The sequence below is a fragment of the Amphiura filiformis genome, chromosome 4 (genome assembly GCF_039555335.1).
Source record: "Amphiura filiformis chromosome 4, Afil_fr2py, whole genome shotgun sequence".
NCBI classification, from domain to species: domain Eukaryota; kingdom Metazoa; phylum Echinodermata; class Ophiuroidea; order Amphilepidida; family Amphiuridae; genus Amphiura; species Amphiura filiformis.
In genome coordinates, this window is record NC_092631.1 from 22,610,117 (window position 1) to 22,635,576 (window position 25,460).

Sequence of the window (25,460 nt, forward strand, 5' to 3'; positions counted from 1 at the left end):
TAGATCACTGTCCGGCATGCCGTGTACGTACTGTGTGTTATGAACATCGTGTATGCGTTCGACTAATAATTCCATCGTAATAATAAAACGCCGGTTCTGTTGTTTTATTCAAAATCTCGGATTTTGACAAAACTACAGCACCTAGAGTCTTGATTTTTGCAGGGTATACTGGTTTAATAAAGTAAAATATAATCGTGTAAAAAAATAATTTAAAAAAATCAGTGAGGGCGTCCTCATCAGCAAATGTTAAAATATAGCTTTAATCTATTTTGTCTCCAAGAAAAAGATATTTAGATACTTATCTTTTGAAGAGATGCTGCCAAGTGAATAATAATATGGTGCCAAATCAAGCTGAGCTAAATCTAGTACAATTAGACCCCTAAAACATATCCTTAATTGTAGCAAAAATTTGTTTGTATTTTGTTGTTTTTATAAAACACAAAAATGACCCAATCTTGAGAACTATCACCCCAATTTTGATGAGGTTTCATCAATACATAGCAATGTTAAACATTTCAAAATGTGATGTGGAAACTCTTTAAAATTCATGTACTCGTACTCCTGCTCCGACAAATGCCAGATTTTGGTTGATTCATTTGATTCCATCACATTTCAGCAACTTATGTTTTACACCATTCAACTGTGCTACGCAAGTGCATTTCTTTCCTTAATAAAACATGTAATATTCATAAATTGTGTAATCTTTTCTTAATTGCATAAATTGTTAACGAGCTGTGTTACAAAACACTATACCAGTACTTATATTTTCCAAATTTACCATGGTATATTGGACAAAATAAATGGGAATTTCACATTTTTGTTAACTTTCTTTCTTTCCACATAAAAGTAACATAATTACAAAAGTAAAGGTCTTCTGGAATATTATAAATCTATTATGTATGTTTGATAGTGACATGATCTGCTCCAATCATTACAAAGGGAGAACAACTTATTTAGTATCATCATTTTGCACAGTAACAATGTCCACATCTCTAACATATTTATAATGTCAATTTTATAGTTTTATGCTGGCCCATCTGACAATTTCAAAATTACCACATTTAGGGTCAATTGGATCAGATGACGTCACAGTTCGGCATGAAATCCACAAACAAGTTTATTTTCAATTTTTTTCCATTTTATTTTCAAAATTTCAAAATAGAATTGTAGTATTTACCAATGTGTAATATCATCTGGAGTACCGGTATCAAATTCTGCAGACAGGATGATTCATCTGCACCCACAGTGAAAGCTTCTGGATGATACAAAACTATGGTACAGTAAAAGCTTAACTAAAAACAGTTTAATCTGTTTGAAATTCAAAGTGATGATACTGCCTGGAGTCAAAAGGTACATCAGTGTTTCAGATCTGTGTGATTAAGCTTAGGGTTGCCAAAAGTTTTGAGTACAAGGTGGTGGCAGGTGGCACACAAGTAGCCAAAAATGCACCCAAAATCCTAACAATGTAGTTGCAGGTAGCACACAAGTAGCCCAAAATGCACCAAAATTCCTAACAAGGTGGCAGCAGGTGGTACACAAGTAGCCCAAAATGCACCAAAACTCCTAATATATGGTTGGGTGCTTTTATAGAATCTAGCGAAGAAAGCGCCCAATTGGGTAGATGATTACTTGATTGAACCCAGAGATAGTCAGTATATAGTAGCCACAAAACACATAAAAGGCATATTTGGAGCTTCACAGACCTGTCAAAATTGGCAAAATAAAAGGAACTTAGAGAAAACTACCATGCCTTGATACTTGTGAAGACAGCCCAATTTTGAGCAAAGCAGCTAGAGCTACCTTTTCTGAGGTGCTGCAGGATATTTGAAAGTAGCCCAATTATGTGGGTATGGCACTTTGTGGCAACTCTGATAAGTGTATTTCTTAATCTTCCAAATGAAAGGTAAGTATTTAGAAACACCTGAAGCATTGTAATACTTTGATACGGTGAGAATAGTCAGTTTTAAACGTTTAAGATTTTTTTCTCCGTCAATTGTCAAAAGCAAACTAAAATGTTATCAAATGAATCTTACTGAAAAGGTTCACTTATACATTGCTAAGCTAGCAAGCATATTTATGCAACAAAAGTCTATCAACATTAGAAATAGTTTCCATGGTATGATTATTGTTGTAAACATGTGACTGCTTTATTTGTTAGCGGTTGATGTTTTAGGTGGTACTACACCCCTTGATAAATTTGTGACTATTTTTGCATTTTTCTCAAAAATAATAACACACTGCACTGGTAACAAAAGTGATGTTATTATAGGGTAGGGTGCATACGTAGCCCTCATAGTTACCAATTAACTTCTACCTAGTCTTAAAATGTTCCATTGGTTAAAAAAATCCCCCCTATGAAATTTAAACAAAATTGAAAGTCGTTTAGGGGTCCCACGGGAGCCCAAAGTTCGAATCTTCTTCCTTGCCTATGTTCATAAGGCAGCTATTTGTAAATGCTTCATTACTGTATTGCAAATGTAATAGCTGCCTTCTCTGTGTTATTTGAATTAATGCTGTGAGCTCATTAGTTATCACTTGTTGAAATAGAATAAAAGGAAAATACATAAAGCCCAGGGGGGCCACTCATATATAAAAGTTGTAAGCATGCGTGTGAATGCACTTCAGAAAAGCACCCTTAACAAGGACAACCATTGTGTCTTCAAAATAACCCTTAACAAGGATAATGGTTTGTTAACCATACCCTTAACAAGGACAAAGTTACAAGTGGATTAAATCCAACCCTTAGCAAGGATGCATGATCAATTTTGAAGAAAAAAGTAAAAGACATCAAGTTTCTTATTTCCTTTATTATTATATACTCTAATTGGATACTTCCTAACTGGATTTGGTAGGCTTAGGCCTACTAGTTATCATTATTCAACATAATTATCGCCTGCATTATTAGGGCAGTATATTTTATTATGACGATTGTAGGGATATAGGAATGTGATTAGATTTAAATACCCTTAGCACGGACACATGGTGTCAAATATGACACCCTTATTTGCTATAATCAATGATTTTGAGACCCTTAACACGGGCCCGTGCGGGCCTGTGTTGCAGTAGGAAAAACCACCCATATTCCGCGTTTTTGTTCACACGCATGCTTACAACTTTTTATATGAGTGGCCCCCCTGGGACATAAAGCAGCTTTTTTGGGCTATTAATATGTACAAAATAATAGCTGCCATATGTATTTTAATATGTTTAATGGGAAAAGTGTGTGATTGTAGGCCTATAATTTGTATTTTTCACACATAAGTGCTGTTCATGAAGTTTTGATTTCCTTTTCATTTCTCTGAAAGTTAACATGGAATTTGACACCACTGGAAGCAACAGAGTCTAACATGTGACAACAGCCTGTGTAACCATTCAGCAACACCTAGGCGTGAAGTGCACTCCTGTGGTCAGGTTGTAGGCATCACATTGGCGAAATTATACTCATATGTTCAATGACTTAAAGATTGGGGTCTTAAAGTTGCCTGATGTATCTCTTTTCTTGCCATTTCGCAAGTTATTACTGCCATACAAGAGTGATCGGCATCTTTACTTAGTTGAACCTTTCCCCATACAGAAAGCACTCGGAAGATGATAGAAGCTTGGCATGCTTGGAGACTTTGGAAAGCTAGTGCTCAGGAAACCTTAACCCCCAAATTAGGCCTTCAAAAGATGACCATCAAGAGGTTGTGGAACTATGTCTTGTGGTATTTTTAGGTGACAAGGACAAAGTGAACTTGAGGCAACCCTGAGCACTGCACAAAGCATGTTGGATGGCCAAGATTCTATGATGCCATAAAGATCGTGTCTGCTGGAGTCTCCAATTTCTCAACTTCCCCAAGGAACAGAACAATTACAACAAGACAACAATTGCCAAGAGTGAAGGACTTAGTGATATTTGCTACCCTTATCTATAGCAGCTTGTGGTGGTTTACATGCAAGTCTGCTGTCAATGCACCATGCAATGACTTGAAACTGTACCACTGTCTGTTAATGTACGAAGCCGTAGATCCTGTGGTTTCAAGAAGTGAAATCAGAGCTTTCCAAAGGCATCTCTGCACCTCAATGCAGAGATGGTACCATGTGCACTTTTCAGTAGTGTTGTACTGAAAGAGGAGAAACAAGCACTAGCTGACAGATTCTTGGCTGTTAGGCCTCAGGAAGTAATGCATGCACCAAGTGATCATTATGGTACTAGGTTTGGGAAGCCCAAATTTCCCAAATACATAGACCAGTGTACTACCCTTGCTGATCTAGTCAACCAAGATTCATGGTTCACAAAATGTTACAAGTTTTACCATAGATGTTATGGTTTTACAAATAGACCATGAGTTTCTCACAGAGAATGTTAAAAGCTGGCCTAACTTTGCTGCATAACAAGCATCTGCTCATAATGTTGATACTTTGAATGTGATAAACAAGACTTATGCCAAATCTTGAAGCGAAATCTGAAGAGAAAATGACAATAAAATATAAAACATGCAACTTGCAAGCAGTCAACCAGGTATTTAAAGCTTCCTTTTTAAGTTAGTGCTCAGCAGCATAGTTAGTACCATTTCTGACATTGTTCTGCCTTTGGGTGTAAAGTTCTGTGACTTCAGCATAAATTCATGTAGCCGTTTTGCCATATATTACTGGTGTACATGAAGCTCCAGTGGAATATAGCATAAGGCAGCTATTGGTAACTATGTAGTTTATATTGCCCAAAGCTGCTCTGCATTAAATTTTGTGAATTAGGACTCTGAAAAACTCTCAGAAACTATGGACAGGACAGTTATGTAGAATGAATCATAAAGCAGCTATCATTTTCTACATAAATATATTGCATTCCAAATAGCTGCCTTTTGCATTTAGTGCTACACTAGCAAAATACTTTTGAACGGCCTGTGGGACCCCTAGACAATGATCGATTTCCACCAAATTTCACATGAGGGGTTCTTTTAGGAAGTGGAACACTATAGGGGTAGGTAGAAGTTCAATGCTTACATTTTTGAAAATTTCAGTGACTCAAGACAAGCGGTACGTTATTTATGATAATAGAGGTACCGCTAGAATTTACCTCATTTCTTAACATATATAATGAACCACTTGTCTTGAATCACTGAAATTTCAGTGAAGTAATTGGATTCCTTGCCCCTATATAATATACATAACTTTTGTTACCAGTGAGTGTGTAGTTATTTTTTGAGAAAAATGCAAAATTAGTCACAAAATTTATCAGGGGTGTAGTACCACCTTAATCAATTCAAACATATATCATGTGTCAGGGCACAGTTCTTGAATCATGCTTGAAATGCTAATAAAATAATAACCTTTGCAAGTCTTGGGTACACAAACTCATACTCACAACATGAGGTCAAATTTTGAGCCATCATTCTTATAATGGGGATTACAGAACTTTGCAACTGGAATGAGATCATTTGGGTTCATAGTATATCCTACCCACCACCATCACAAATTACACCATGTCAGCGATCCAATTTCTTTAATTCATTCCGCACAGTGTGAACAGACATTCGTTTAGTAAAAGACTTCCCGATGACATTGATAAAGGGCAATGCGTTAATCTGTCTGACCAAAAGAAAAGAAATAAGTCAAACCAGGGACCAAATACCTGTAATGTATACACACAAGTTGAATTGCATGTTAAATGATCCATGAAACCCCGCTATTGTGTTTTAGGTGTATAATGATCAAAGTGCAACAAATCAACTCTATTTAAATGTAATGAAGCAGAAACCATGGAAACTAATAACATTTTACGACTGTAAGTTTTAGTTTAAGTCAACACTTAAATCACAAATTGTATACAGTGCTTTACGGATTTGCACATTAGCAGATTTCACTAAATGGCCTTGTGATCATAAATTGTATTGTTTACGTTTTGTAAAAAGGTAAAGAATGAAAAGGGCTATTCCAGTTGAAATCCATACACTCCCTATGGAAACTAAAGACAGCTTTTGAATGCACCTGTTCCATAGGGTTATAAGATATTTAGAAATGCTTACATTTTTTCATTTGACAAACTTTTATTTAACAATTTTGCTATCTACTGTAGATGAACCTTGACTTAATGGGCTATTCCAGCTGAAATCCATACATCCTCTGTGGAAGACAATCTTCCACACAGGGGGTGTAGATGTCAAATGAAGTCAACCAATCAAGTAACCCCAATTGAAATTCCTGTGTGAAAGATTAAGTCATGTCCTCCAGGGGGTGTATGGATTTCAACTGGAATAGCACAACCCGATTCAGAAAATCTGTATCGAGGTGGGAAACATAATATTGTAAAGTGTGCAACTGATTGTCTGATGGTTCTCAGCTTGCACTATATGCCTGGAAAGTTAGTAAATCATCCTCTTTTTTTTTGGCGGATAATTTCCGAACAATCATGCGTACATACTCAATATGGGTGAACAAACCCGGTTTGTAATGAAGGCAAATTCAATCCATACGCATCTTCCAATAAGGCCCAAAAAAAATAGTTGTTTGTTTGTCCTCCACCGCCCGCTCCTCAGATGAAGGCCTGACCAATATTTTTTTTTTTTTTCAATTTTTTTTTTTTTTTATAAAAATATGTAAAATTAAATTTTTTTCCCAGATTTGGAGTACCTCTGGACCTCTTTCATGGTTGAAATTAAAAAAAAGTCCACCAAATCATTAAAAGACTATGACATGAACACAAATTATCACTTTAACTGCATATTAAAGAAACAAAATGGTGTTTTTTTTAAGTCACCATGAATGATTGTAGCATTTAACTCTAGCAAGGTCCAGAAATACGCCAAATCCGAAAAAAAAAATATAAAAAATAAATCCACCACCCGCACGCCCTCTTTCAAAGCTGTGGAGGACAAACAAACAATTTTTTTTTTTTTTTAATAATGATGCCATCAAGCAGATGACAGGCGGTGAGGAAGAAGTCAAAACAAGTCATGTAGCACAGGGAACATGATCCGACTGATCAAATTTCACATTCTGATTAAATTTGGGGGAAAATTAATCAAAAAATGATTACTTACAATTCATGGGTTACAATTGAATACACGTACACACAATGACTTCAGGAGAAATAGTGTGATTAGACTTAAGTCTCAGAAACAATATGATATATATTTATTTACGGATCACAAGTTACCTGTCACCAATATGAATGCATGCAAAGCGACAAGTTTGTGTTCATAATATACCATGTATAGTACACAAAATGTCTGTTGCATCACAAATGAATGATTTTAGCATTTGACATTGTGAAAGAACCATTTTCTGCATAATAACCGCATTTGACATTTGAAAATGGCAGAATACCTTTACATTGTCGTACAACGTACTATAAAAAAAAAAGATGATTTTTCAATATTATAAGCTCTTTCCAATAAATACCATGTTACAAAATTGGATGAAAGTTTGCACAGACTTGACACCCGTCTTACCGGTACCTGAAGACAATTCGGGGACCGCACACTGCAAAAAAAATATTTTGAACTGTTTAAATATTTTAAACAACTCAGGTTGTTTAATTGCCTGATTTTATAACTTAAATGTTGTTTAAACCTGGACTTGAACAAACCAAGTTGTTTAAAATATGTTTTGCTGTGTAATATTTGACATTGGGTGTGTTGGTGCACAAAACCGGCAAAATATTAAAGTCTGTTGTATCTCTTAAATATTCATTCTTGATTTATCTCATGAAACAGTTTTTAAAAACCTCCTTCAAATGCCAAAAATAGAGGTATTAGTTTTTTTTTAAATCCTTGAAATTGCTAACAAAGGGTGCATATTTCATAAAACTTTTCATCATGCATCATTTAAGTGTTAAATAGGGGTTGATTGCATGCTTTTACACACAATAAGGGGTATTTTAACATTTGATCATCTTTATCTTTCTGTAATTGATGATTATTGATTTTGTCAAAATGGTCCACAATTTGTGACAGTCGTAGATCATGTGTCCTGTCGAATCAAATATACAATAGACTCCTAAAGACACAAATCTGTCAACCTTTCTAGTGCATTACTTTAAAATGTGTATCATAGGCTACTCTTAATAGTACTGTTGTAGATATGCCCTAGGTGTGTTGTCAACAGTTGCTGACACTACCCATTTCCTCATTTGTTGACATAAAACTATCATTTATGGACAAAAATAATACGAGCTACGAAAAAGATTCAGTGCCGTACCCAGTACCAGGAACAAAATTGGCCACATTTACAACTTTGCTTCAATTCAAGATGTGTTGTCGACAGTTTCTGACAATACCCATATCCCCATTTGTTGACATAAAATAATCATATATGGACAAAAATAATACGAGTTACGAAAAAGATTTAGTGCTCTAACCAGTACGAGGAACAAAATTGGCCACATTTACAACTTTATGTCAAGACAATGCAATTGTTTGTTTTAAATATCTACCCTCCAAAAGCCAAAACGCTGTTATCAGTGCACAACTTTCAGTAAATCCCGTTTCTCACAAACATACATGTATGCATTGCCAACTTTTAATTCAGAATTGCATTTTAAACAGGGAGATTTTCAATGTTTAATGTTACCTTTTATGTGAACATGGTGAACACGCCGGGAAATAATGTGGAAGACGGGAAGCTCCTTCCCGGGAAATCTTGCCGACTCGCGGGAAATTTTCAGCAATGAATAAAAAAGATGGGCCTTGAAATGAATGAAATATTTCACACACACAAAACTAAAACAAAATCGAAAAGAACTCTTGTGAAGTCTGATCAAAAAGTGAAGGAATAACTCCGAATAAGCTTACAAACAACCTCGTGTTTTAACTTAAAAGTCGTGTACGTACATCTAACCATGCTAAACCGGGCGAGCTCTCGCTTGCTCGCTGCATCACAAACCTGTCAGTTGTACATAAAAAACATTTCGTCATGCTGTTGTAATTTTCCACAAACTCGTAAATGCAAGCTCTGTCGCAGATATCGTAGTCACGGTCGCCGCATATGCAGCACTTTAGTTATTATTATCAAGGTAGCAAGCGCGACCCGCAATACTGTAGAGGCGACGGGCTGTCAATGTTTTGGTCGTGACCTGTGCCTCGTGACCCGACTGATCTGTGCTCACATAAATCAAGGAATAGCTCACCCGCGCTCCAACTCTGCATTGCACACAATAGGAGTAAGGGACGCACCATTAGATATTATCGGGGGCTAGGGAGTTAGGGTCATGACAATTTTTTTTTCACTCATCCAACATCAATTTTTTTTTAATCACTTTGAAGAGTAAAAAAAAAATTTTCCTAAATGCATGCATGTCAAGATTTTAAATAACCGGCGTTGTATTGGAGTTTTGCAAGGTGTATTCCTGTATTTATTAGCAAAAGTTTTATGTCATAGATAATGTCCCACGTGTTAAATTTCACTTGCTAATAGTGTTACTAGGTCAATCAGTTCTTTAAAACAATACAACTCATTTAGTTGAATCATAGTTGGTCATGAATGAAAATGGCGTCATCCAAATCAAACTTCCCATCCAAATCGGATATTAAATGTGGGTATTGTAAAGTCTCCATGAGAAAGGATAGACTTGGCGAGCACACCCGCAATTTGCATCCAGGTTCTAGGACCAAGGAACTAGGCGAAGTTCGTAGCAAAAGTCTCCTTGACATATTTGGAAAGTCCAGAAAGAGAAATCAGCCCGATGATGAAGCAGAAGCAGAAGGGAGCGCGAGTACTAGTAGGCCTACAACTAAAAAGAGAAAGGTGGACGATGAAACCAAATCGAATGATGATGAAGAACAACCAGTAGAAGCAGTGGCAGTAGAACCTATCATCCTGCCCATGGAAGAAGTATTTAGACCTAATCCACCTAGTGAAGCTGAACCGGGGGTTGAATCGGCGAAAATTAATGAAAAATTAGATACGATTATAGAAAAGATAGCAGAACTGAAAATTGGGAATGAGACGGCATCAACAACGCGGCCTGTAGACACGCAAAAATGTCGGAGTGGTTCGGACGAAATTTCAGCACTTAAAACACTAATCCAAGCAAGTAAAAGTATTCAAAGGATATGTGAGCTTGCAGAAATAACAGCAGATGTGGATAACAACATTTTAATATGTGAAGTATGCTCAACTGATTCAAGTGTACGTTCCCGAGTCGGGGCCGGCATATTCAATTATAAGTTTTCTGATGGACTTGACTTCACAGAGACCAACCAGCCCCAGTCTTTCAGCAACTTAAAAAAATCGATAGCACGGCACACAGGGGAAATGGCACACCAGACAAATTTGCAAATCCTTGCAAAGGAAACCGAGGAACACAAAAAACTCATGAAAAAACAGCAATCTGTAGGCCTAACTGTCGGCAAGCAGGCCTATCGCCTACTTAAAAACTGCCGCCCATTCGGAGACTTCGAAGTAGATCTCCTTTTACTAGCTGACGCAAATGTGCAAATCGGTAACTTAAACCACTCAAGGAAATTCCCGGCAGAACTAAGACCGACTTTTGCAGAGGTGATTGATAATCGTGTTAAAGAGTACTTGGCACATCCGTTGGAGGCAACGTCAAATTTACCGCCTATTGGTATAATTGCTGATAAATTGACAACAAGGCGCCGTACTGGACAGATGTTTGCAGGTATCCTGTTTACACCTGGTATGCCTAGCCTTCTCACAGCTGTTTCACTTGGCGTGGAATCTGTATCCAAACATGATGGGGAGAGTATAGCCGAAGACATTTATAATATGTGTTCAAAGTACAACATCCAGCATGACCAAATCTCTGGCTTTGGTTTTGATGGGCAATATTTCAATTTGAACGTTCACACAAAACTAAAAACCAAAATGGAGCTGAACGACAGAGTCAATTTTGTCTGGGATGCCGCCCATAAATTACAACTTGCGGACAAAGATATGAGAAAGAACACGGAGTGGATAGATGAAATCTGCAGGGATATAGCTGCCATTTTAAGTAAGTTTTCCTTCGGGAAAAATTTCGAGTCCGCACTCAATATGGCACACGATCTCGGAGTTGATCTGAAAGCTCCATTATGGTTTTCCGAGACAAGATTTGCAGCTTATGCACATCGAGTGTTTAGTAACTTCCTCGCCAATTACGGCATTGTCCGGCGTGTCTTAGAGAATATTGCAGCATCCACTGACCGGCAGGCTAAGGAAGCCGAAGACCTCCTTCGCAGGATCAGGACTTTGCATTTTGTACTCAAGACTGTTCTGTTATCAGACTACTACCGTGTTTTGAGCATTGTCAGCCAAACGCTACAACGTGTAGATCTGCCCTTCTGGACCAAGTCAAAAGCACTTACCACGTACATAACAACTTTGAGTGATATGGCTGTCTGGAATGCAGAAGCTGATCAACACTTCCCAATGTTTAATACACACAAAGAGGAGTTGTTAAACTTGACGTTTGCTGCATTGCCCCTACTTACCAAAGACGTAGGATTAATGATCCCACTACGCAGTACCCGGGCCACTGATCAAGCAGCTCAAGATGAAGAAGATCCTGATGATACAAATACTGCTGCTGTTGCAATTACGCAAATAAAAAAGAAGGGACAGGCCATGTTTGCTTCTATGGAGGAGCACATGAAAAAGCGGTTCACAGAGGACTTTTTCGCTGGAGTTCAAGCGAAAGCGAAAGCAGCATCACTTCTACCAATTCTGTCAGCAGCAAGACAAGCAAGAAATGAAGAAAGCTTCCTCGCCACGCCCGAGGTGACTTCATTTCAGTCAGAACATCCTACTCAGAGAGAAGGAGCTCTTAATCTTTGTACCAACATCTACAGACATCGTGGTGATCTGGAGGATTGCAAATCAGATACTGACATTTTTCAAAGGGTATTCACAACACCCAACCTGTTTTTAGGAGCCCATCATGTTCTGAGTACTATAGCCCAAATTTACTGTAGCTACCCCCCAGAATCGGTGGTGGAGAGCATGGGAAGTATAATAGAAAGAATCAAGGATGTCCGAGGAGGCTCCAAATCTTCCACTAACAGAAAGGATGTTAAGGACATTAATGACGAACTGGTGATCCATTGGAATGGACCACCAATTTCCAAGTGCAACAGTGTCGTCAAACAAGCATTGAACATGCACTTTAAAGGAAGGCCTTGGCATTTCATAGCCCAAGATGTGCGCTCCAAAATGCACAAGGTATCTGCAGTAGTTGACAAGATCAACAGAACGAAACCAGCATTGACATTTATGTGTGATTGATTTCCATTCACCTCCGGCATGCCTGACGCCAAGTTCGTACCTGGTAAGTTAACTTGTTGAGCTTTAAAAAATGTTGAACTCTAAAACATGATTTTCAGATCTTTTAACTATTTTATTTTCCTCTGAAAAATCACAAGAATGAAGTTTTATTTTGAAAAAAATAAATAAATAACAACAAACAAACATTTTACTGGACAATTATACATTCTTTTCCATTTACCATTTTTTCGGTGAACATCAGAACATGTCAAATATATAAAATGTAGACCTAATATAATCTTGATCATAATAAAAATCGTTTAAATTTAGAGTTCAATTTGTTTAGCCTATTAATCACTCATTGAGTTTTTTTCATGTTCAGATGCAGAAAATTCAGAAAGTAATAGTGTCTCGACCTGAATAATGCCAGTTTGAACTTTCACAGAGCCTGAAGGATCATTAATTTTTATGTTTGAGACACCTAAAAAATATGAAGCTAAAAATTATTATAATAAATGTCACCTGAAAAAAATCCCTAATTTTTGCGTTATGTACTGTATCATATATCATGATTTTAATATACTTATTTTATATTTATTTTTAATGTCTTTGATCTTCTTATTGGATGTTTAAATGTTTCCATAATATTAATATTATTATTATTTACGTCATGCGCGTCAATAAGTTTTGAGAAACAAGTCTCAAATTGTATCAAAACAACGAAACCCCGTCTCTCTGGTTGGCTCTTTTCTGTATCGTTGTTTATATGCACTAAAAAAGAACACGGGAACCACGGCCCACCCGATTGACATCAGACCACGTGCGAGCTGTCGTAGTTGAAACGTAATGTTTACATTTACCAATGACATGGATTTACCGTGGAATTATTTATTATTAATTAGAATGATTATTAGGAAAGGTAAGATGGAAATTGTGGATAACTAGACCATACAAAGAACACATAAACAACTGTTTATTCTTCTTGTACATCCATTTTATTGACGAATGACGATACTAACAACATATGTCGGTTACAAAAAATCTTTCACACGGGTACGGGTACAATACAAATGCATTTGATGTGTTTCATGTTTGCCGACGGTAGATGATTTTGTCAGCGACCTGTGTCATTTACGGGCCAAATCATGCTATTTTATACGTTCATATAACCTCCTATATAGTGCCAAAAAGTGAAAAAAGTATGCACCAAATGGCGCCAATTGCACCTTCATTTTTCAAAAATCTTCAACATCTCAGGGGGGCACATCCCCCCTCAGACACCCCCCTGGCGCCGCTCACGCGGCGCGATGGCTGCTTCGCAGCCATTTGGTTCGCGGGAAATTAAACAAGAATGACTGTGGCTTCCCGGGAAAAAAACATTTTTTCCAGCCCTGATGGTGAAGAAACAATTCCCAGGTTGTTAACTCTTGATATTGACATTACACAAAGAGAGGAAAGGGGAGGAGAGAGGAAGGAAGACTAGGAAGTGGGGGAGAGAGGGAGACAGAGAAAGAATGACTGACTGAGATTATAGAGAGGGAGAGATAGAGTAAAGACTGATTCAGATGTCACATCGCAACAATGTGCACTGCAGTGATGCTTTTTACACCACAGCATTGTGCGATGAAATTTTTTATGTACTGCATGCAATGATATACCGCGATCACGATGAAAGTGTTGCTGTCCTTATTTCCACAGTGAATAACGACCTTGAGTTTGCAGCAGCCAAGTGTGCATATCACAAGAGAGAGCGAAAAAGTCACCGATGGAAATTTCACTGCACAATGAGAATTTTCACCGCCGAGCTCGTAAAAGCCTAGCTCAGATTTCATTGTGGCTGCGATGTGAAGTCTGAATCGGACTTTACAGAGATGGATAGAGGACATGAGAGAAAAATCATGAGAGAGATGGACAGAGGAAAAGAGAAAGAGTAAAGCCCGATCCTGACTCCACTTCGCAGCGCGATGCGATGCGATGCTGCGATGCTGTTTAAATATCGCAGCATCGCGCGATGAAATTAAAATGCACATTTTAATTTCATCACGTGATGTTGCGATGTTTTTAAAGCATGTGGGGTCTGCATCTCCTTTTAAGGTCATTCTACCGACCTTGATTTTCCAGCAGCGAATCAGAAGTGTGCACGGCTGCGATATTGCAGCGCTGATGCGAAAAAGTTGAACATTGTTCAACTCCATCAGCGGACCGAAATTTCCACCGCGATGAGAATTTTCACTGCTGAGCTCGTAAAAACCTGGCTCAGATTACACTTTTTATAGCATCGCAGCATCGCATTGCTGCGATGTGGAGTCAGGATCGGGCTTAAGAGAGAGAGAGAGATGGGTACTTTGGGTAGTGGAAAGGAGAGAGAAAGAGAGATGTAGAGAGAGAGCATGCAAACACATTTCTTTGAAGCAATTAGTGTTGCCCTAGCATCATGACCATGTAGACAAATCAATCCAGACTGTCGCCAGCACAAAATGATCATCACATTATTTTGTGGGATATTAAAATTGTACCTGATTCATGCTTGCTATACTTGCTTACATTGAAAGCATTGCATTTTAATACAAGGTATTTCATGAGATGGCGGGAAGGTGTATGGAACACAATTAGGAACTTCATACACAATTGTTCACAAGATATTAAGATATCTTGGTGTAGATTATTCATAATGTTTATGTTTGCCATAATTGTAATGTTTTAATATTTTAATAAATTCAGAGGACAATAATGTTCCACTTTTTTATGCTCCTCTTCCTCATGTTGAGGTGGGTATCACAACCGTGCACATGTCATAGTACTGGCAGATCAACAATATATTGACAGGGCTGGGATTTGTCTCCTCACCGCCAACGGGAACGAGTAAAGCGTTATGAACATCAAACATGGCAGACTGTTTTTAAACTGATTTTTCATGTTCGACCTGTGTGTTCCTCTAAGCTGCCTCTTTGCTATGAGAGTGATAGTGATGGTTCATTTGTATCGCTGCAATGGGTATTCCAGCAGAAATCCATACACCCCCTATGGAAGACATATGACCTTAAAATCTTCCACACAGGGAGTGTAGATTTCAAATGGAGTCACCCATTCAGGTAACCTCATTTGAAATTCACACTCCCTGTGTGAGAGATTAAAGTCATGTCTTCCAGGGGGTGGATGGATTTCAACAGGAAAAGCCAAATAATGTGTATGTAAGATATTCACTAGTACAAGTGCGACAGATGACAAGCACATTCTATATCATGGGTGTGAATGACCCATTATGTCAATACAAGAGAAGGTGTCAGCTTCTTCACTGCTATCTATACCGAATCATACGCACATCCCTTCATATTGATCTATCAATGGATGACGACCAGGGGAAAAAATTGGCTATTCAAGCTGAAATCCATACATCCCCTATGGCAGACAGGACCTTAGTCTCCCACACAGGGGGTGTAGATTTCAAATGGAATTACCCGGGGGGTCACTCCCATTGTGGCCTGACACCATCCGCCATAATAAAAATGCGTAAAAAGGGTGTTTTTTGACTGTAACTCCACAACTTTTGTCTGTGCTGAAATAAAATTTCCAGTGCAGTAGTTGTAGTCCTTGCCCCTATAATATACATATCTTACTTGTCACCAATGCGCTATAATTTTTTGAAAAAAACGCAAAAATAGGCACAAAAAGGGGGCAGGGGTGTAGTACCCCCTTAAACAAACAAATAACAAATTTAAAAAAATACATAAACACACAAATGCTTAGCAATGATAATGGGCAATGCTGAATGGATGGTCCAATATACACTAAAGTTCCTTTCAAAAGCTAAGATAAATGTAGTCTGTCGCTATCAAAATTGCTCTATTAATGGCTGTATCGGTCATTTGACGGTCATATGGACAACCATTTGGTAAAGCCTGTGTCAACATTTCATTGAGTAATTGAAGTTCCCCATTTAATGTAATGTTATTTTTTTATCTACATGTACTGCTGATAATGGCAAAACATGAAAGCAATGAAGCCATGAGTAATGAGATCTGGCTGACGAGAGGCCAGTTTGGAGCTATGTTTAAGGCCAAGGAAAGTCGATTTTGAGTTTCCCGTCACCCGCCCTCACTTCATTTTCTGACCCTCACTTGAATTCATTATTGTGATTTTCCAAAAATCAAAATCAAAACATGCATTTTGCTGTCAACCTTGCAGACTCTTTGTAATATACTTTTGAATCTCATTTGGGCTAAACATCCATCTTCAAGTGAGTGAGCGGCAAATAACAAAACATTTTACATGCGTGTTGGTCATGATAATGAAAGGCAGAAATATAATGAATAATGAATAATGAAAAAGTTACCTCACTTATTTTCAGAAATTATGTGATGGGAAACTCAAAATTGACTGTTAGGGGCCTAAAGCAAATGAAACAACACCACATGTCTTTCTTCTTTGGAGACCAAGGAAACGTATTATAGGAGCAACTTTAGCATGTTTAGTATAGTGGTGGCTAAACCCAATCTCCTACTCCTAACCCTAATCCTAAATGATTTTTTCATAATAGACACGACCAAAAAAAATCTTTTTAAGGGGGCGATAGTGATACCCCTTTAACATATACTCTGATCCCGCATGTTCGATAAAAAGATTGTGGCCCGAGCCAGCGCTCTAACTGGATAGTAAAATTAGCTGGCACTCAACTTGGGTTAGCAGCAGTTAAGCCCATAACCTAACCCTAAACCTAAAACCTAACCCTAAGCCTAAACTCTTGGGGTTGTGGCAGATCATCTTAAAGTCCATCGTAGCATCACACGATGAAATTAAAATGTACATTTAATTTGTCTGCGCGATGATGCGATGTGGGGTCTGCATCTCCTTTTGATGGTCATTTTACCGACCTAGATTTTCCAGCAGCCAATCACAAGCAGGGTGCGTTTTTAGCCTCCAAAATCGTGCATTCTTAGCAGCCCTAGTATACACTGTAGGCCTAAATGGTTTCAATGTCACCACCAATTGCAATTGTTGATTTAAAAGGATAAATGTAGATGGTGACCATAATTACTGTTGCAACCACCATGCGAAATTTGCGTGTGTAAATTTTGTTGTCTAAAGTATCCCAGAGATAAAGTTAATAAATCAATGATACGATGCTTTCACAACATCAATAATGGATGGAAAAAAGAAGAAATCATCAAAAAGCATTACTAGAAGTACACAATCACACCAATACAATTATTCTTTTCCACCCCTTATGTGCCACCGAATCAAATCCTATATATCAATTAATCTATTCTCCCAGGCCAAGAGAGACAAGTGTCTTGTCTCAGCACGAATGTTGCCTCTTTCTCACTCATCGTCATGGCAATTTGGCGATATTTCTCAGATGGGTGCGGATTGAAAAGTGGCTCTCAGAGCGGATGACAAAGTAGATTTGCACTTGTTCATTAGTCGGTGTAACAGAATTGGAATTGGCCCTATGATTGAATGGTTTTAAGTTTCATAGACATCTAAAATGTGAAAGGTTGTTGAAGTCTCCCTCGTGGAATAACGCATTAAAAAGCTGCTTAAGTAGATTTAATAAATAATACATTGTAGCAGGGGCTTTGTGAATATACTAGTAAGTAGAGGTATAAATTTGCCCTTTAAATATGATTGCAAACTGTGATCTTAAATACTCTCACAAATAGTGATTGCAATTTATTCTTCTTTTTTTTACCAAGATTTTGATTTTATCCTTAATCAGGATTTGAACATGCAACTCCTGGGTAAATTAAATATGATTGCAACTGTGATCTTAAATAGTTCTCACAAATTGTGATTCCACTTAATTCTTTTCCTCAAGACCGCAAACAAAGATTTTGTTTTTATCCTTATTAATCAGGATTTGAGCCTGGGACTCTTGGGTATCTTATAGCTAGCAAGTTCTCTGACCAACAGAGCTACATGTATCCAAGGTTTTTTCATAAAAAAAGAAGTGAAGTGTCAACTTTACTGTTTTCATTTCCTTTTACATGCTTGCATAAATACCTTCAACCAATGACCAGCGACAAGTGATTTGTGCGGGAAAAAATAGCCAATTGCGCGGAGATTGCGCGGAACCTTTTTTCAGTGCAAATCATGTATCCCTGCCCATAGGAAAAAAATAGCCAATTGCGCGGAAAAAAATTTCCGCGCAAATCACGTGTCCCTGCCAATGACATACATAAAAACACATACCGTATTTCCTCGAATAAACGCCCCCGGGGGCGTTGCATTTTCCAAACGGGGAGCGTTTATCAGAGGTCATTTTTAGCATGACAATTCCTGTTAAAATCATTAGGTAAGCTTGAAAGTCACGCTAAAATGACGAACTATGAACTAGAACACTGACTTTTGGTTCACTTCCGGGTTTCCGATGCAGATTTTCACCAATTTCACCCCCTGTCAATCCTAATAAAATGGACCACTTTTTTCTGTAAAAACATTGAAAATCTGCCCATTTTGAAGAAAAATTTCACAAAAGTTCCACTTTTTTTAGAAACTTGGTCTACAGTTGTATGAGCAGTTGAGCACGGTAATCGCTAATGACAGTCATTTTATTTACCAGTGAGACAGAACTTCAATTGTGTTGCTAGCAATTGAAAATGCAATTGATGTTTTTGTTGTTGGACCTCAGCAGTGCATTTGACACTATCGATCACGCTGTGTTACTTGCCAGATTACAACATCATCTTGGAATAAAGGCTACCATCTTGGACTGGTTTTCATCATATCTTTCGGATCGGAATCAATGTGTGCATATAAACGGGAAGTTCTCTGCTCCACAACATCTGCAGTATGGAGTGCCACAGGGGTCTGTGCTTGGGCCCTTGTTGTTTTCGATTTACATCCTTCCTCTTGGTGACATTATTTGTAGACACGGGATGAAACTTCACATCTACGCTGATGATACCCAAGTTTATGTGTCTGTTTGCCCCACATCTTCAAGTGGTGTGAATCTTGCTGTGTCCAAACTTGAGCAGTGTGTGAATGACATAAATATATGGATGTCTGAGAATTATCTCAAGTTGAACGCTGATAAAACCGAGGTCATTATGCTTGGTTACAGATCCCAACTGGCCAAGATCCATCTTCCGAATGTTAACATCGCAGGTGTTGATATAGCTGTCAAATCTGACCCAGTGAAGAACCTTGGAGTTATGTTTGACCCGGGTTTGACAATGGCTGCTCAAGTTGCAAGTATTACTAAGTCCGCCAATTTCCAACTCGTCAATATTGGTAGGGCGAGGAAAATGTTAACCACAGACTCCGCCAAATTAGCTGTTCACACCTTAGTCACATCTAGACTCGATTACTGTAACAGTTTGTTAGCAGGTATCAACAACAATCTCCTCAAAAGACTCCAGAACATTCAACGCACTGCAGCTAGGTTGATCACCAGAAAGCGAAAATACGACCCCATCTCTGACGATCTCATCAACTTGCATTGGTTGCCTGTTAAGCAAAGAATTGACTTTAAGATCATGGTTCTTACATACAAATCTCTCCACCAACAGGCTCCTGAATATCTTTCAAGCATGCTCCAGATACAGACTGACCGCAGGCCGTTCGTTCCTCCTCTGCACCACTATTATTCAACCCAGAACTCACCACCGAACATTTGCAGACCGTGCTTTTACATGCTACGCACCTCGTCAATGGAACCGGCTACGAAACATATCAGAAATGCAAACTCTCTTCTCATTTTCAAAAGACTCTTGAAATGCCATTTGTTTAATGTTGCCTATGGACTGTAATTTTATTTGGTTTAAGTGTTTATCAGCGCCTTAGTACAATTGTTTGGTTTTAGGCGCTATATAAATTTCAGTTGTATTGTATTGTATTGTATCGGTGAATAGCTACATTGTAACTTAGATACCCAAACATAGTTTTGTAATGGCCATGTGTTTTGAGTTGGTAGATTTTTCGGTACCCAAAATTTCCTTTTTGATACAAATATAATTAAATAAAGACAGAGTTAGCATGAAAGTTCATCTGTGTTGGTAGACTTCATAATTGTAAATTTAAACTTATGATCTCAACACAAAATTAAGACATACCTCAAATTTTCGGTCACAACTTTGACCTTCATCTGGAGACTGGCAACCCAAGTTTGGGATCAGTGACCTTTTGGACACTTGACCCCAAAACCCGGTCGTACACTCTGGGTAACTTGTATCGCCCCCGTCGCGGTTGAGAGATGGTTGGTTGACTCTGATGTAAATTGACTCCTTCACACCCCTTTCAAAGTATCTAGCGTCCCGGTCGCGACGGGGGCCGATACAAGTTACCCAGAGTGTACGACCGGGTTTTGGGGTCAAGTGTCCAAAAGGTCACTGATCCCAAACTTGGGTTGCCAGTCTCCAGATGAAGGTCAAAGTTGTGACCGAAAATTTGAGGTACGTCTTAATTTTGTGTTGAGATCATAAGTTTAAATTTACAATTATAAAGACAGAGTTACACTTTTTGGCTTCAAATATGGTAGGCCCTGAGATTTTAACATATAAATGTACTCACCTGTTCCTTAGGACTCCGTCCCCCTCCTCGTTTCTCTCGTCCAAACTCAATTATATCCCTCTCCTGACTATCAATGGATAGGAAACTCCATGCCACAAGACACTGAACACCGACGATAAGCCCCGCGATGTACAGCACAAACCGATAACGATAGCAAAATCTGGCGGAACGATGAATTGGTCCACTGGCCATTGTTCTTGTTGATTGTACAATGAAGGGTTTCACTGGTTGGTGTATTCGACTTCAGACTCTTGTTCTGGAAGGATGAATGAATGAACATGGGGCAAAATTGAGATATGTAATTTGGAACAACAATATTACAAGTATAATTGTATAGTATACAGTTGTCACTTCACCAACCTTACCCATACCACATCCTCTATCTAACTCATGTCTAAGATGGCAATTGATTCAATAGTAATTGCAGTCTGCAATTCCACTGTTCAACTCTGAAAGTTTGTCATTTGGCAAGGCCACATTGGCTTCAACCACAGATCCTGGAGAAATTTCTCCAGGATCTGTACTGTGACGTCCCTGGAATAGTGAGTGAAGCAACCTTTTGCATTTCACCATTTTGAGGGGCTGGGGCCACACTGGCTTCAAATCTCAAATTTCATCACATTGGCCTCAAAAGCAGCACATTTTAGGGGCACTAAGCCATTCTAGCTTTCTTCATTGAGAATTTGATACTTTTGCCATGGACATCTTGGCCAGTGGGGCACCAACAGCCTTGGCTGGTGTGACCATCCTTGAAATTTGTGAGAGCAATTAGTCCAGCTCTACAATTTGCCTGTGATAGTACACTGTAACTACATGTAGTTGTTACATTCATTTTCTGCAAGTCTGTTTTAGGCATTGTTCACGATAATGTTATTACCGTCTATTGCAGTGTTGTGAGTCGGTAAATTACCGGTTAATTTACATGGTAATTTACCGCCATCTTAAATTCTTAATTTACCGTGGTAAAATAAGTAAATAAAAGTAAATTATGAAAAAAGGGATTTTTTTTTATTAAAACTTCTAATAATATTGTTTTTGTTTGTTTTATAGTACGGTAGATGCCAATTTTGTTTGCAATATTTGCACAACTTACTTGAAATAATAATTTTGTAGACCCCTGCTACCTATAACTGATCATATACTGTACTATATAGTGTACAATATACTGTGCATTCATTCAGTTGATCAGCATGTTCTTGTGACTTACTTTGGAGTTGCAGATATATGCATATTTGGCAGTAAATAATTTGATTCTCATCACAGAATCTTGCACAAACCATTAATTTGATTCTCATCACATAATCTTGCACAAACCATTATTGATTATTTAATTATCCAAACTGTACATGTCTATGACGGTTCAAACTTTCAGGAGTCTACGAGTCTGTTATCAGGTCAAAGGTCAAGAAAATCGCGACCTGATACAGTCACTCACTCGCTGATGAAAGATAGAGTGCCATCTGAAAATTCCGAGGTAGGAATTAATTCTTTGTGTTTGGATCAAAAGTTTATATTCTCTCGGTCAGGCCATGTCACATCCATTCATGCATTGGAGTGAAAACAACTTATCACATATTTTTATTTGCAGGGAGTCGAAACCTGGCACAATAGTGTGATAGCTTGTGATACACTCCAGAGTTCAGTGAATGCGAATGTTGTTTTCACTCCAGTGCTATTGTCAGCCGGTTCATGCCCGGATGTCCGACCAACAGAATTAAAATCACGTCTATGAGCTGTTGTTAACTTTATATTTTTATAAGAATTAATTTGGATTCTAGCTCAGTCATTTGCGAATTATTGCGAGAATATTCTTGAGGAAATTGCATCCCTGATCAGACACAAAAGACATTGAAGCCTCAATCCTCATCCAACATATAATCAACTTTAAGTTCTACACATGACATCTACTGAAATACTACTCAACACTTCTTGCTGTTATTGGAATAAGCCAAAAAGGCATGCAAGTGCCCAATACATGTACGTTTGATGGAACAGCCAAATCCTGGCAAAAACAACCAATGGAATGAAGCGATCTATCGCCTATGACATCATGCCTGGTTCACCACGTAAACATGATATGGCTCAAAATTACGACCACTCGCCATTTAAGTTTCATATTTTGAAATCTGTTGATGTTTTAATGTTCCCCGATTTCCGATCGATTAAATTTATTGCCATGTCATGTGTGGGAACCAGCGCTGCTCCAGGAACCAGCCGAACAAGTTTTAGAACAAAAAAACTGATTCTCAACGCTTCTCATTTGAAGCCAACCGAGAAGATATGATGATAATTAGTCCAGGTCTTTTTGCTGGCTGATGTAGCTAGCCAGAGTTTCCTTTATAAGTTTGTGTCCTCTACATTATGTGTACATCCATATCAAAACGATGCAATTGTCGGCTACTACATGTGTCTCATTTCACAAAATAGCTAGGAATAAATACCAGACTCATCTCAAGTGGAGATCACTTCAAATCATCCCCAAGTCACATGGTATAGGAATACAGAGATATATTCCTGATCCATGTGACTTAGGGATGATTGGAAGTGACCTCCACTTGAGATGAGAATGGTATTTATTCCTAGCTATTATGTGAAATGAGACACATTTAGCAGCCGACAAGTGCATCGTTTTGATATGGATGTACATTGTACACATATATGACATGTTAACGTTAGACTACAGTATGTGCTCTGGAAGAGTGTTCCAATTGTTTGGAAAAAATGATAAGTTGTAATAGTTGGCTTTACTATGGTTGAGCTGGGATGAGCTCATTGAGCTGCTAGTCCTGTAAGCATAAACATAATGACGTCTACAGACCTATAGTCCAGCAGCGGTACATAGGGATCCACTGTACATTTTAAAAGAAATCCAAAGTTCAAGCATCAAGGAATGAGCCTACATATTGTGATATTTCTTATTTGTGGAACGGATATCAATATAGAGCCCTGTAAGTTACTGGAACTAATTGAGCTGCGCATCTGGACCGGCTGCAAGAATGTTCACGCACGCTGGAATGGCCAGTGGCCACCTGACTGCTAACATTGATTTCATGTAGCACGGTCAGTATGTGGGACTTGCATAGGATTGTACAGTTACTTAGTATTAAATTTCGCTAAAATTTGACTTTTCTAGGCATATTGACCAAACTTTGTGTGCATAATAATAATATGAGTCTTGATTAAATATGTGCAACGCGCTTTTGGTTTTTTATGTTTGAACTGGATGAGACTGAGTGTGAGGGAACCCAACCAGGATCCCAAACAGCGGATGATGGGTCCTATTCTGTAGGCCTACTATGTGATGTTCCTTCAAAGATTCCCCATACAATAACACTTCCTTATGTAAGATATAATGTTCAATGTGATTGTTCTTGGAGTTGGACATCAATAGAGCACAACGTACATGTGTTCTACGAGGAACCCATACCGTAGTAGCTCTGCACAACGGTATGGGATGACGTGTATACATACAAAAAGCTAGTGCAACGTTGCACTAAAAAATACAAGGCTCCTGTAGCTTAAATAGTTGCATGTTTGTCATAATATTAATTACACAGCTTCTTGTACTTCTTGTCTAAACTCTTTATGCTTGTAATTGTAATTAATACCCCATTATTTATCCAGAATAAATAAAAATTCATTAACACATGATCCACATCGGCGCACCAAAACTGAGATGGCACTTCAGTGCAAACTTAGATAGGGCAGCACCAATACGAAAATGTCATACCGATAAATGATGTGTCTGTTTTGCCCGTTATTTAAGTTTGTGTTGCGAACTACATCATACATGTGTTCCTTGTTTTTGTACAACATCATATGCCGCGATGCCGACTGCGACATCCAAGAGAATGCTGACAAACAACTGAAGTAGCGTACGACCTGCTAGCACTATTCATTCTGTACTCTAGAATTATTTATTCTGGATCTTGTCTGGAGGGAAGTTGAGGGCCGAGGTCGAGGGGGGTAAGCTTACCTGTCAGTCACACTCGGCAGAGCAGAGCAATGGTCCACAAATGCAATGGTTGCAGTCTCACTTCGATAACATTTACAGGTTCACCGGTAAATGATGATCAGTCATATTTAGATCCAGTTATATTTAGATTGTTTACAAGAAACTCAACATACTTGATTGCAGTGTACACCACCATACAACACACGTTATTAAAAGTACAGTACAATACAGAGATACCACAGTGTGTCAGAGAAAATAAAGGTAGAGAAGCGACACTCTCTGCAAACTGCCTATACCGTGCTATACCGCAGCTGAAGACATCTAATACAGCAGAGTGAGCAGACAGTACATGTACAATGTGATTCTCTCATTTATAATTAGGATTACGTCATTGCCAGAGCTTTGTTTTGTGAGCGGTACAAAGCGTATAAGTCCGCCCACCGCTGTCAATCATTCTAATGAACAAATAAACAAGCTCTGGCAATGACGTAATCCTAATTATAAATGAAAGAATCACATTGTACATGTACTGTCTGCTGTACTAGATGTCTTCCAACAAGTGCCGGAGTGTCGCGGTCCTGAGTGTGTGTACACTCAGTGCATGAGTGACTGACTTCCTGACGTGTGTTGGCAAAGTGTTTCTAGAGTATGTTTTACAAGTTTTCCCTGTTATAGCACTAAATAATTCTTGTAGAATATTTCCTAGGTAAATTGTACTATTAAAACAACTGTTTACATATGAAAAAGAACACAATTCCAATGAGCATGGTAATAGAACTTTTAACATGATATCAGGCAAGGAAATGTGACAAAGAAC

At 38.2% G+C, this 25,460-nt stretch overlaps 1 protein-coding gene across 3 annotated transcripts in view; it reads right to left on the bottom strand.

Moving 5' to 3' along the window:
* The window catches only part of LOC140150702 (xylosyltransferase 1-like), a 222,024-nt gene extending 197,174 nt beyond the window's left edge, over positions 1-24,850 (bottom strand). For all 3 annotated transcript variants that reach the window (XM_072172788.1, XM_072172786.1, XM_072172787.1), the window contains exons 1-2: positions 24,665-24,850; positions 20,689-20,944 (exon numbers count right to left, since the gene is read on the bottom strand). In XM_072172788.1, coding sequence (XP_072028889.1) covers positions 20,689-20,880 — 192 coding nt within the window. In that variant the 5' untranslated portion in view covers positions 20,881-20,944; positions 24,665-24,850. The remainder of the gene's footprint in view (positions 1-20,688; positions 20,945-24,664) is intronic.
* Positions 24,851-25,460: the final 610 nt, after the last annotated feature.